The sequence below is a fragment of the Sphaeramia orbicularis genome, chromosome 13 (genome assembly GCF_902148855.1).
Source record: "Sphaeramia orbicularis chromosome 13, fSphaOr1.1, whole genome shotgun sequence".
Taxonomy (NCBI): domain Eukaryota; kingdom Metazoa; phylum Chordata; class Actinopteri; order Kurtiformes; family Apogonidae; genus Sphaeramia; species Sphaeramia orbicularis.
The window spans coordinates 16,853,543-16,867,524 of NC_043969.1; the positions used below are offsets into that span (position 1 = coordinate 16,853,543).

Genomic DNA, 13,982 nt, shown 5'->3' on the forward strand with positions numbered 1-13,982 from the left:
GGAAGTGCGTACCATAACTTCCATAACTGGTGTAAACTGAAAATGAAACTTAACATGTTTTGAATGTCCGACTTTTCAGTAAACCAGTTGCCGGAGTTCTCAGTCAAATTTTGTCCCGATGGAACATTCATTACCTCCTGCTGCAGCTCAAACATTAGCGTGTGTGTTCCGGCTGCTCTTACACCTGTGCTGTGTGTGTCAACCTAACTTCATGTGGCTCTTACGAACAGCCAATACGATTACGATTGGCTGTTCTTATGTCTGTCAAAACGTGGATGAATTAAGTCTATCGAAATTGTATCGAGCATGTCTCATATTTCTATCAAGGAAAAGTTATTGTGCGATATATATTGTTATCGTTTTGTCTCCCAGCCCTAGCACTGACTGTAACTGATCATTTTAACCCATAAGTATTTATCTAGTTTCTAAACTGTCATTCAGGAACGAAAGTTTGCCTTTAACAAAAATGGCATCACACTAATATCATAAGTGTTTTTAAGAGAAATATCGATTTGACATGGACATTTGACATCATAATATTTATTGCCAACAACTGACGTGAACATTTTTATCTTAATAATATATCAAATCAACGTGAATTTGAAGTCCTGCATGGTGTAGATGTGATTTGTTTCAATGTTTTTATCCATATAGTGTATAGACTATAGTGACAGAATAGTCTGTTTTCTTTTATCATAGAGTCACGTTAACCCCATGAGGATGTAAGTTAAATTTGGGACAAATTTGGGGTTTGCTGCTCAGTTTGCAAAGTCATCAAACCAGTCGGTGGTCTCTGTAGCTATAGAAATAAAGCTACCAAGAAATTAGAGCTGCAACCGATTAATCGACTGAAGTCAATGCGAAAAGTCCCAATTCGATTAATTGACCCAAATTGATTGAAGAGAGATTTTTTTGGATCACTTTGAGTCGATTAATCAGTTGCAGCTCTACAAGAAATGAAAAATAACTTTGGAACAGATAACTTTGACAAACCAGAAGAGAACAGTGAGTGATGCATCCATGAGACGCAGAGCAGCACACAGACAGGACTGAAAGTTAATTAAGATGGTAACGGGGACACTGGTCTGTCTGTGTGTTACTATGCTTGTTCAAAACTGTTAACACTTCCAATAGGATAACAATATTTGACATTTTCAGTTAGCATTATAGAGTTGTGCATGTTCTCCCCGTGTTTGCGTGGGTTCTCTCCAGGTGCTTCCTCCCACCATTCAAAGACATGCACTGATAGGTTCATTGATTAATCTAAATTGCCCATAGGTGTGAATGTGAGAGTGAGTGGTTGTTCCTTTCTATATTTCAGCCCTGTGATGAACTGGCTCGTTCAGGGTGTACCCCGCGTTTGCCTATAGGCAGCTGGAACAGGCTCCACTGACCCCCACGACCCTAGTGAGGATAAAACGGGTTTAGAAGATGAATGAATGAATGAATGAATGGATAGCCCCTTTTACACAGGAATTCTGTTCCGGAAATACTTCACCTTTATTCCCGAACGACGTCTGTGTAAACAAAATGGTGGGAGGGATCATTTGGCCCCACCTCTGTCACGGCTCTGTAATGCCTCTGGAGGTAGTAACTAGTGATGTCCCGATCTGGATTTTTTTGCTTCCGATGCAATTTTTTTGGGGCTTTGTTTTGCTGATACCGATCCAATGGCAATCCGATATGGACTTTTTACAATAAAATTTTGATTTAAATTTGGAGTCATTATTTATAGGTTATTAAGCTATTATTAACTCTGCTAGGAGGTATTGTGATCGCTTTGCTTTGTGTGCGTGCATGTTTGTTTGTTTGTTTGTTAGCAGGATAACTCAAAAAGTTATGGACGGATTTTCATGAAATTTTCAGAAAATGTTGATACTGGTACAAGGAAGAAATGATTAAATTTTGGTGGTGATCGGGGAGGGGGGGGCAGACCTGTCTTGGCGGAGGTCTGCGCTCTCCAAATGCTTTTCTTGCCAGGAGGTATGTTCAAATAAAAGGATTGATGTCATGGATCATTTGATATTGACAAGACTGTAACTGTAATAGATGAATTTAGCGTGCTTTTACTGTACACTATGGTGACACATTGTCTTAAGATTGACAGTGTTTTGTTACACCTCCATGCTATCATGTTCAAAGTGCATAAGTGTCTATGAGTACTAAATTATTCAGTGAGGATAGCCACGTTACCATGTCAGCTATCCATCTGTGTGATTTCAAAGGAACACGTGCTAACAGCAGTATGAGTATAAACACTTATTCAAACCAAGGGGGCGTGTTTGCTTTTACAGCATATATATCATCCTCACAGAAAGAACATCTTGTACATATAGCATATAGCATACAGCAGAAGAAGTGTGATCTTCAGTTTAAGGGAATGCAGCCATAGCACTGTATCCTCCAGTGGCAAAATGTAACTCATACTTTAATTTGGGTTCTATAGTTAAGTGTAAATGTCACATATCTATCCAGGTATTTGCATATGTGTTGTTTTATGCTCCTAATCGATTGTATCTTAGAGAGAGTAGAAGCTCTGCAATGTTTGTCTTACTAGATAAGTTTTTGGTTATCATTTTTTTTTCATATCCATCATAAGTTGGGAAAAATTGTCCACCTCAAGCTAAACAAACTGTTAAATCCCTATTGCAGGGGTCTTCAACCTTTATTATCAAAAAAGCCATTTTGCCCCCTCTTCCACCGAAAAAAATAGTCTGGAGCCGCAAAAAATAACAGAGCTTGTAAACTTTTTAAAGTTTTAATCTTTTTTTTACATTTTATCTGTTATAACCACTGAATACAACAAACAGAAGTGCAGTGTGGAATGGATTCTGGAGTATGATTACTCTAAAAGCATACAGTAAAAGTATTTCATAGTATTTGTGCTAATAGTATATGAAGTACTAATTCCAAATATACCAAATTCATGAGGTATTTATTGGAAAAAATAATTTTATTCATCATTGAATTTAGTCTTAAAACCTTTTTCAGACTAAAAAACAAACACTTTTGGAGCTTGGGAGGGATTTTTGAGTATGATTACTCCAAAAGTACACTGTAAAAGTAGTTCATAGTGTTTGTGCTAATAGTATATGAAGTACTAATTCCAAATATACCAAATTCATGAGGTACTTATTGGAAAAAATAATTTTATTCATCATTGAATTTAGTCTTAAAGCCTATTTCAGATGAAAAAACACACTTTTGTAGCTTGGAAGGGAATCTGTTGTAGGATTACCCCAAAAGTACACAGTACTCATACTCATACAGTCGCTCTATGAAAAGTATCGCTATTTATGGAAATGATTCTCTTCAAAACTCAACACTGCCTCCACAGTTCCCAGTTGTACTGCTCCATATTCTCCGTCTGGGTTCCCATCTGCAAGCTCCCGGAAAGCGGACAGAATTACGTGAGTAATATACAAAGGATGGACAGAACCCTCCGTCCATATCCATCTGCGTCTTTAACGTAGATCATAAATGAGCCCATACTTTTGTTGTACTGAAGGCACATATGCTCCATGCAGCTCATCTACTGTAATTGTCGAATGAGTAGCGCACAAGAAAAACGCTAGCGGCTGGACTGACCATGCAGAGGAGAATCGCAGCTGGCTTGACCGCAGTCAAGGGAGCCACTACAAGGAGGATGAAGAGCCGCATTTGGTTATGGAGCCACAGGTTGCTGACCCCTTCCCTATTGCATCAGATGTGAAATACATTGTCACATATCTTAAAACAAGGTTATGTACTATACTCATGAAAACTCAACTTTTTAGAGATACATGGTTTAAACAGGATAGCATCACTACGATCACAAGATTATTGTTTTTTTGTTTGTTTTTTTTTTTAATTTGATGCATTACTTGCAGATTAAATTGCATTTCATGTACTGTTGTGGAGATGAAACTAGACAACATTATATATAGGACTCTAAATGTATAAAATTCTGAATTAAATGTAGTAAAATGCTGCCTCTAAATGAATTAAGCAGTAATATTGATCCAAAAACATCTTATGTAAAACTTGCATTAGTGATTAAATATCGTTTTCATACTTAATTGCATACTTTTGCTTAAATATTGTTTGAATGCTGAGCTTTTACTTGTTGAGTATTTTGAAAGTGCAGTAACAGTGTGTATTATCAGTAATGGTGGTATCTTCACATGAAAACCTCATTCTAAAGAAAATAATCCACTAATCAGCAGTGATGTGACATCTACTGATGCTTATCCTGAGGAAGAGGTGCATTCTGAGATCACCACAGATTTGTAATATGTCAGTATTAGTCACCCCATCTCTGTTTTACGTATATTTCTTATTATATAAACATTACAAATATAATGCAATGGTTAAGAGGAGACTGAAATATGATATAAAGGCTGAACTTTAACTGTACTATATTTCATATGCATTATTCCAGTGTATCAAAAAGACTTTTCCATTTACATTCCATCATCCCTCAGGCCCTCTGCGGTCCTTTGCTGCTGCTGAAATCAGATTAGGGAACCCTGCCGAGTTACAGCGTGAATTAATGAAGTCGTTTCCCAACAGACTGGCTTTATTCTTAAATGTCAGAGTGGACTTTGAAGACAGCAGCTGAAAGCTAAAAATAGAAATCATCTATCTAAACCTTTTTTGATGATTCATACAGTCTGTGTATCTCTGCATCGGCTTTTTTTACACATTAAAATGATAAAGCATACATAATAAATATCTGTATTTGCATGTGTGCTTTATATATTGACTATTTATAGAAGTGTGTGTTTTGTTCCAAATGTGTCTAGGTGTTGACGTGAAGTTTTTGTTAATTATTATACATGTTTGTTTTTTTTTTACACATCTCTTATATCTTACTTTTTTAATATCTGAAGCCCAGTCTTGCCTGTATCATTTAGCCCCCTCTAGTGTTATGAGTTGTTATGTGCATGCACAAGACAGCACATACACCACTGTTAAAACCAAACAATTGTAATTTCACATAGTCTGTATTTGACAGCTGCTGCATTTGACACTTCATTTGCAGAATTTTTCACACTGTTTAATAGCTCAGAAGATTGACTTATGGCCGTGTGACAGCAGCTGTAACATTTGTGTTAATACTGCAGTGATTTGTTTAAAAGAAATTATCATATGACCTGTCTGAACTGTCAAACCTCTAAACACATGAGAATGGTTTTCATATTGGCAAAGTTAAATATGTCACAGAAATTTACCTCGTCACTATTAAATTAGCCTCACAATTTTCCACCACAGTTCTTTTACATAACTAAACTATGATCCGTCACGTTGACAAAGTAATAAAACATGCCCTTGATCTGATGACTGACCACCTTCTCTTCTGTCTGATGTGTCATGCAGCAGCCAACAGAGCAGCCAGCAGAGCAGCCAGCAAAGCAGCCATGAAGATGACAGCACTCGCTTCTTGACTCCGCTGATCCGGGAGGAGAGGTGAGGAATATGTATGCGTTGTGTAAGGCTTGTTGTTTGGGGTCTAATTCATGATGATTCAAATGAAAATGTCACAAAACAAGGCATTTAACCTCCTAAGAGCCAGCTATGGGTTTTCTGTCCACATATGTGGATGAGAATTGCATAACTTTATACAAAAAAAAAAAGAAAAGAAAACTGTCCACCACAAAGGACATTCCATAACAATTTTAAAAACTACATCAGAAAAAACTGTTGCATCATGATGTTTCCAATATAGACACATATTTAATAAAAAAAAAAAATAGCTTGTTTGCTGACATTTCCTGGGTCTTATGAGGTTAACCATTAGTATACACTGAATTCTGGACTTAATGTGTAGTATTTTTTCATAATTCTTTAGCTGAACATAGATGTGACCTAAAGGTAGACAGTAGAAAACAGAATGTCAATTTAACTCTTAGAGAGTTGAATTTAACTCTGTTTCAGATAATATTTGGTCCCACTCAAAATTAGAGTAAAATTTACTCTATGGCCAGTGTGAAATTTTAATTCTACTTAATTCAGTATCAAAATTAACAAAGAAATATGTAGAAAATATTTAACACTGTGGTGTTTTCACACTGTTAAGAGTAATATGATTACACTTTATGGAGCTATTTTTACTCCAAATTTAGTTTAAAAACAACTCTATAATGTTTTAATATTTATTTCTCTGCAGTGTTATTTTCTTCATCAGTTAGCACCCTCCACAAATATTAAAATAATGTAGAATTTCAAGGAGTCCCCAAGTGGGGATCATGAAAGGCATGAGTTTGCTGTATCAGCTTCATTCACCCTACGAAATGCTTTTCCTTTAAAGAGCAAATCCCTCCCCGTTTGTAATACAATTAAAGCTTCATAGTGTCAGTCAGGTAAGGCATTGTTGTGCCTACAGGTTTGACTAATGGTATCACATTAATAAAAAAATAAACATAAAAAGGCCAATAAACATTGTAAAACAGACATATTAATCTAAATAAACATTAACACAACCCCCCATTGATCCCTTGCACATAAAATAGAACACAATGAGTAAAATGTCCAGTACCCACAATGCAATGCGACAGACTGGCACTAATCATCACTCTGTAGAGTTGAATTTTACACTGCATCTGTGCAGAACTTTACACTGACTTTTAACTCTACTGTTAGAGCTAGTTTACTCTCCATAGAGCTATTAATACTCTATCTAGGTTAAAATATCTTGACTCTGAAATATTGACACTGCATTTTTTTTACCGTATAAAATCATTACACACACTATGAGGCTTTTGTGTCTCTAATGGGTCTGTGTAGCTTCATACTAATGGGACTAATCATAATACCAATCATCTCCAAATGTCAACACACTGCTCCCGTGGGTCGTCTCTGGCTTGAATTCTCCACTAGAGGGCAGCTCATCTTCATCCTAGCATTCATCCATACTGCTTCGCTGTGTTAAATTATCTGTGACACTGTGGCTCATATACTTTTCTGTGTATTCTACGTAAATATATTCAGAATCGCCTCACGCTGGTATTGTGTTTGACATCAGCAACATCACTGATGTGAATTACAAAGTCAAAGAGCGTAGAGGAAGTCACGTGTAATGGGAAAATCCCCTTTGTGTCGGTATTTGACTGTAATGTTCATGTTGTAGTCACCATATGTTGCTACACCTGCAGTGGCTGGTGTCACACCCACTCTGTGCTCAGTTTTGGTTGAGGGACAGACCGTATCATTAGCTCTATCTCTTTGAAATATGCAGCAGTTGTCATGAGCAGCTGTGACAGGAATATAAAGTAAGGTACTGGATGTGTGTAGGGGTGTATGTATGTATGCTGCTGTCTCAGCATGTGTGAATGTGACATGGAATTCACTTTTTTTTTTTCTGTGAAATAACCCCACTGTGGCAGGGGGGAGTTTCAGTGAGTCATTTCTTACCCAGCCAGAGTTTAGCAATAATTTGTTTTAGAAAAAAAATATAATTCTATGTGTTCGTGTAATTTTTGGCGTGGGATTCTGTTATGAAACACGGAATGTACTGCGATGCCGTGGGTGTGTGACCTCTTGTTTATCCAGCAGCGTTTGTTTTAGAGATGTGTTTAGGTAGAAAAGTGCAAAGCAAGAATTTACTGTAGTTATTAAACAATAATCACCTGAAAATGCAGTTTCTGAGATCATCATTTAAACCCCACATACAGATCCAGATCCAGGTATGGATGCAGATGGACTGTATTGATCCCCAGGGGGAAATTCACTGTCTTAATCAGCTTAGTAAGATAGATACATTAATAATAGATACAATAGATACAATTTTTAATTTCAGAAATTGAAGCAGTTAGGTTTTCTAAAAGGTTGAGAATTTTCATATTTACCCAAGAATAACTGTCTGAGCTATTGCACATCCTGTAGTGACATCATCTAGACAATTTATTTTTTTGTTTGTTGTGGAGCTGTTTTAATTTTTATTTTATGTTTTTATTTTTTGTTTCTGATTTTTGGTTTATTTATTCTTTTTTTCTGTTGTTGTTGGTATTATCATTGTTATTGTAATTGTTTTGTATTGTGTGCTGTTGTTGATTTTTGGTTTTTGTGTTGTTGTGTTGAGTGTATGTATATCCTGTTTGTTGAGTAAGTTGTGGCAAATTGTGGTGCTTTGTTTTTGTGTTGTTGATGACCCCAGGGAGAGTAGCTGCTGTGGTGTGCAGCAGTTAATGGGGATCAAACTAATAAACTAAGCTAAGATAGATACATAAAGAATGAATCATTAGACCAGGGGTGTCAAACATGTGTCCCGTGGGCCAGAACCGGCCCGCCAAAAGGTCCTTTTTGGGTTAGGATTGCAAAAATTACACTGAAGATATTAACAATCAAGGATGTTGAACTCGTTCAGGGGTCACATACAAACCAGTGTGATCTCAAGTAAAATAATAGCATGATAACTTATAAATAATGACTCCAAATGTTCTTCATGATTTAATGTGGAAAAAAAAAATTACATTATGCCTATTAATAATAAGAAATTCAATTTTTTTTTTTCAGTGCAAATAATTACATTAAATTATAGTAAATACATAGTAAAATATAGTAAAATTAAAATATTTACATTGACAAACTGTCCTTTAACAAAAAAAATGTGAATAACCTGAACAACTTTGAACAACCTGAAATGTCTGAAGAAAATTAAGTGCAATTTTAACAATATTCTGTCTGTTAGTAAATGTCTTGTGCCTTTGTAGATCCGATCTGAAATGCACATATATAAACGATAAGTTGAGGCATAATCTTGTTAACCTATAAAGATGCAAACGTCCACCATCGACCAAAAGCATCTGCTGATCTAAACTGCTGATCCCATCAATACATGTAAATAATTGGTGTAAAATACAGTTTGTCATCTTTTCATGGTCATCAGACATGTATGACCCATTTGAGGCTCTGTAGTTACCGTGGAAACACCATCATCTTCTACAACATTGATTCACCAGTAAAACCCCTGGAGTTGGATCAGTGACAGTGGATGGAAACACTGGGTTTATGTTCAATTAATGACAGATTTTCCTCCAAAAGTCACTTTTTCTTCACTTTTCTCTATTTCTGATATAATCGCCCTCAACCTTAATGTGAGCTTAAATGAACATCTACATGATCAGTCAATTAACTGTAGGAAAATAGATGATTTTCACTGGAAAATATGCAAAATTCAGAGGACAGTATTGTAATAAATAGTGATATTGAATAGGAATAGGAAAGATTTAAATAGAGAGAAAAAATAATTTGGGAACTTACACAAAAGTCACACTGGGTCCTTATGGGTTAAATTTGCACTTATTTTTCTTAAGAAATTTCAATTTGTCATCAACAATGTACATAACTATGCACTTGTAATTTGTTTTGCAGAAACACTACCACACATAACCATTCCAAAGTCCCTTATGGTGTATTTCATAATATATTATTATTGATAGGAAAAAATGACTAATGTAAAGTTTTACTCCCCTCACGCTCTTTCATGGTCACTTGTGTTAGACTCAGTGTATAGTTTGTCGGTTTTGGACTTTTTACTTCAAACAGCTATAAAAGAACAACAGGAAGTCCATTCAAAGCTACTATGAAAACATTACAGCAGTGGTTCCCAACCTTTTTTGGCTCGTGACCCCATTTTAACATCACAAATTTCTGGCGACCCCAGACATTCAAAACGGAGAGTATAGTATAGTATAATAATCTGCTATAGTATGTTGCAAATAAACATTAATTTTACATGACATTAAGGCTATATAATGCATATTATTGTGGATGGAGGCAGAAAAGCCAGGTGTAGATGACTGCACAAAGGGAGAATTTTGTACTGTCAGTCCAAAGGCTGCAAATTAATACTGAAAAAACAATAACTCAAACTATGAATTATCAAAGAGCTGCAGCATCTTAAACCAGCCACAATGAACATTTGAAAGAAACAGTACCACAGTGTTTCAGCTTCAGAGTTTGTCATGTCTTTTATATATTGTGATTGTCTCTCTCAACTCACCATATATTTTTTATTAGTAAGTTTTAATATGATTTTTATCCATTACTAGAAATTTCAGGTGACCCCATTTGAATTCCAGGCGACCCCACATGGGGTCCCGACCCTAAGGTTGAAAAACACTGCATTACAGTATGTCGGTGTAACATAAGTGTCTCAAATGATTCTCCTTTTTGTGTTCTTATTCGTTATTAAAAACATAGGTATGAATACTATATTACATTCCTGTCAGTAGATCCTTCCAAACCTTTCTAAATCATACACATTGGACCTTTAACATTACTTCAGTGGATGACAAAATCCACTAAAAAATGTAGTACAATACAAAACATTTTAATGCAGTTAAATATTGTAAAAACTGCTTTTGTCAGCATAGTGATGTTAATAGTAACACTTCACTTATGAAAAAATGGTGAGGGAAGATTCTGATAAAAGTAGAAAAGTCGAAAAGAGAAAATGTGTAGGTATGCTCTGAGTCTAGCCTCACATTATCCACCCACTTAGCTGTCTTTGCCTTCAGCTCTGTCTGAAACACCTCCACTCTTTCTGTCCTCCACTCATCTCCATGTTTCTCTCTCTGGCTCTTCCTCCCGCGCACTCTTCTCGCGCAGTGTCTCCACTTGCTCGAATTAGGAACAGGACCTGTCAAACCTATGGGATATCTGGCTGCTCTCCTCTGTGCTGTGCTGGTGATAGCTAGTGAGGGGCATCTGCAGCAGCTGCAGGGAGAGCAGCGTTCTGTAGCCGGCTTTAGAGGGCACGGAATGTCATGTCTCCTCTGCAGGTAAAACAGCTGCATGTCTGCCTCCAGGCTGCACCGCTGTCTCTCCCAAACCCTACCTGTCTGTCAGTCTTTCTTGTTTCGTTCTCATGATTCTTTCTGCATCTTTCTGTTTGCCTGTGTGCTGCAGTTTGCGCAGTGTGCTGTTGCATTTTCTAGTGAAGTGGCAGCAGGCTGACAGTCCATATGTAACTCTGGCTGTAATTACGAGGGCATTGTGGTTAAGGCTTAAGGCTGATGAAGAACATGGGAATGGTGACACCAAGACAACTTTGCTCATTTGCTGTCATTTGCTAGTGTTTGCATCTGAGGCTTGTGCTAAGTGCAGCTCCTCTACTATAACTGCAGATATGATTATGTAATATCACAATGTGACTTTGCTAAGACAGTGTAATATGACTCATCAGGGATGATCACACAGGACATGATGTTATTATTTAATTGTGTAACAAAGGGAAATTTTAGCAAAATATTATAGCAATATTCCCAATTATTTGGACTAAGTATTTTTTGTGTTTTTATTATTATTAACTGTCTTGCACCATGGTTCGAGAAAATCCAGTATATTTTCATTTTATTGTGTAATAGCACCCGCATTTTTAATAATCTGCCGAATTTTGTAACAAACAGCCTGAATACACACTTTGTAATACATTTAGACCCTATGGTGGTGATTACAAAATACAAAAAGGGCATTTTTAGCAACTCTACCTAATGCATTTTCAATAACATGAATTATTTTAATTGCCATTATGGGGACCTCTGTCAAAAGAAAAAAAGTGAAGTGTGCTTTTGGAATTCCTTTATTTGGAAGTCCTTTAGTTTAGTGATAATTGTAAGAATTTTGATCTGGTCTGATCTTTTCTATGCAGTTTGTAGCTTGTTTTGAGATTCAACCAGTGCATTGATCCAATTTGATATTATTGAAGTTTTAAATTATATAATGTAACTTCTGCTTCCAACTTTTTTTTTAATTAGCCCTATTTACACGGGGCTAGTATAACTTTCAGACATCTAGTTAAATTAACCTGCTGCATCTGTGTTTAATGCAATGGTGCTAGTTCTGATGTTAAGGCTTACCATTTACAAATAACGGTTAAAAGACAGAACAGTGTTTGTTACTGTTGCTGTCATGTTTGTCATCCATTTCAACGTCTTTTGAGATGTCAGTTTTCTTAAGGATTTAAATTGCTCTTTCAGTGAATGGATCCCTATGCTATATTGCAACATGGGCGTTGTGAACTTCCACCCAAAACACTTTCATTGACCAGGAAATATGCTGAAGAAATGCACAGAGGAAATGTTGCAAGTTCCACTATCCCACATGTTGATTCACACCAGTATAGTACTATCACAGGACCTCGGTGTTTGCTGCTGAAATACAGTGGCGGAAAAAATTATTAGACCATCCTTGTTTTCTTCAATTTCTTGTTCATTTTAATGTCTGTTACAACTAAAGGTACATTTGTTTGGACAAATATAATGATAACAAAAATAGCTCATAAGAGTTTTAATTTAAGAGTTGATATCTAGTCATTTTTCATGGTTTTCTTGATAATAACCAAAATCACTTCAGTTCTTACTTAAATATCTATGGCATTGTACTGACAAAAACTGTGCTTTTAGGCATTCCATGTTTTCTTTTCTGTCTGTTTTAGTCACATGATACACACAGGAGATAGCACTTGACTGCATTATCATTGTTTTTATGACTTTTCATGGTCTAATATTTTTTTCTGTGACTGTAGGTTAGGTCATTTGTGGTAGAATTTTTACTCTTTTACTTCACAATTATTACAAATTTTATCCTACTAATACTGGTCCTGTGTGAGTAAAGCTTTAAAATACTTAAACAATCTGTATGTGTTGACATTGACCAACCTTTAGGGATTCCACAAGGCTATTTACTTGGTCCATTATTATTCTCACTATAATGACTTAGAGAATGCATATCAGTTTGTCCATTTTCAGATGTATCTAGATGATACTGTTACTTTTACATCTGTCAAAGACATCTATAGTGCATCCTTAAGTCTCACATGTGCAATGTTGAAGGTTAACAACTGGCTTGTCATGTCATGTCTACTATTGAGCACTTAGAGTGGTGTGTATGATGTTTATTAAACAACCAGTGCGGATAAAACACTCTGGTGTTTTCCTGAGAGGAGAGGAGCTTGATGTTGTCTCTAGAGGTAACATTGGACGACACATTATGGTTTAAGGGTCATCTGAGAAAAAGGAAATTTAATGTGCAGAATTGTAAATCAATTTAGGGCACTTCAGAAAGTGTGCTGCAAGGATGTTTTTGTTTTAGGGTTTTTTTCTACATGTTGACAACTGTTTTACTACTACCGAAACTAAAAGACATTACTTTTGCATTACTTCATCATTGAAAATCCATTTCACACATTTTGGCATCATAATTTATAACCAAATGCAGCAGATTATTCTAAAATGCTGGTGTTAATATAGAATGACTTTCTTTCCTTTACCTGATATGTTACTACAGACAGTAATGTCTTGTTTCTTCTTATCTGCAGGTCTGACAGTGCAGCGGACAAAATCAGGTAGGTTTGTTTTCTGACTGCTCATCACACGCTTCTTTGACCTATTAGTGAAAGTATGTGTGTTGCCGGGGCTGGTGGGCCTGGCTCAGCTGTCACCCCAGTTGCCCCAGCCCACCCCGCATGTGACACAGATTCTCGCCTTTGTCCGCCAACCAAGGTGTCTGAATGCACTTTACATTTTGAGAGGCCAGCAGTGAATACAGTTGCAAGCCATGGAATGCCATTGTTTGCCTTTATTGGGCAAACAACATCAGACACAAACAGGGCTTTGTGAGTTGGACACCATTGCAGAGCTTTTAGGCTTTTGGCTTGCCAGTCGGTAGCCGGTGAGCACTGTGGACGCACACTGTGGGCACAGACACTGTAGTCTCTCATTAGTGACACTGTGCCACTCCTCAAGCAAAGGGGTTGAATACACCAGCTGAAAAGGTAACCAATTACGAGTGTTGTTTTTGGGTACTTCATGTTCTCTTATGTTTGAAGAAGTTGGCTCATTTTTCATGAATTACGCCTACGAATTATTATTTATAGTTATTTCATGCTGTGAGAAATAACATTTACAGTTTAGTTATGAAGCAGTAAACATGAAGGCTCTTTGCTGGGGAGTGTGTGTAGGGTTTGCGTTGTCTGGCAAATTTCCTAAGCTAAGTTGACA

General features: G+C 36.5%; 1 protein-coding gene across 10 annotated transcripts in view; it reads left to right on the forward strand.

Annotated features, from left to right (window-relative positions):
- The window catches only part of gramd1bb (GRAM domain containing 1Bb), a 176,814-nt gene that overhangs the window by 71,517 nt on the left and 91,315 nt on the right, over window positions 1–13,982 (forward strand). For all 10 annotated transcript variants that reach the window (XM_030152862.1, XM_030152870.1, XM_030152861.1 and 7 more), the window contains exons 3-4: window positions 5,359–5,448; window positions 13,301–13,327. In XM_030152862.1, coding sequence (XP_030008722.1) covers window positions 5,359–5,448; window positions 13,301–13,327 — 117 coding nt within the window. The remainder of the gene's footprint in view (window positions 1–5,358; window positions 5,449–13,300; window positions 13,328–13,982) is intronic.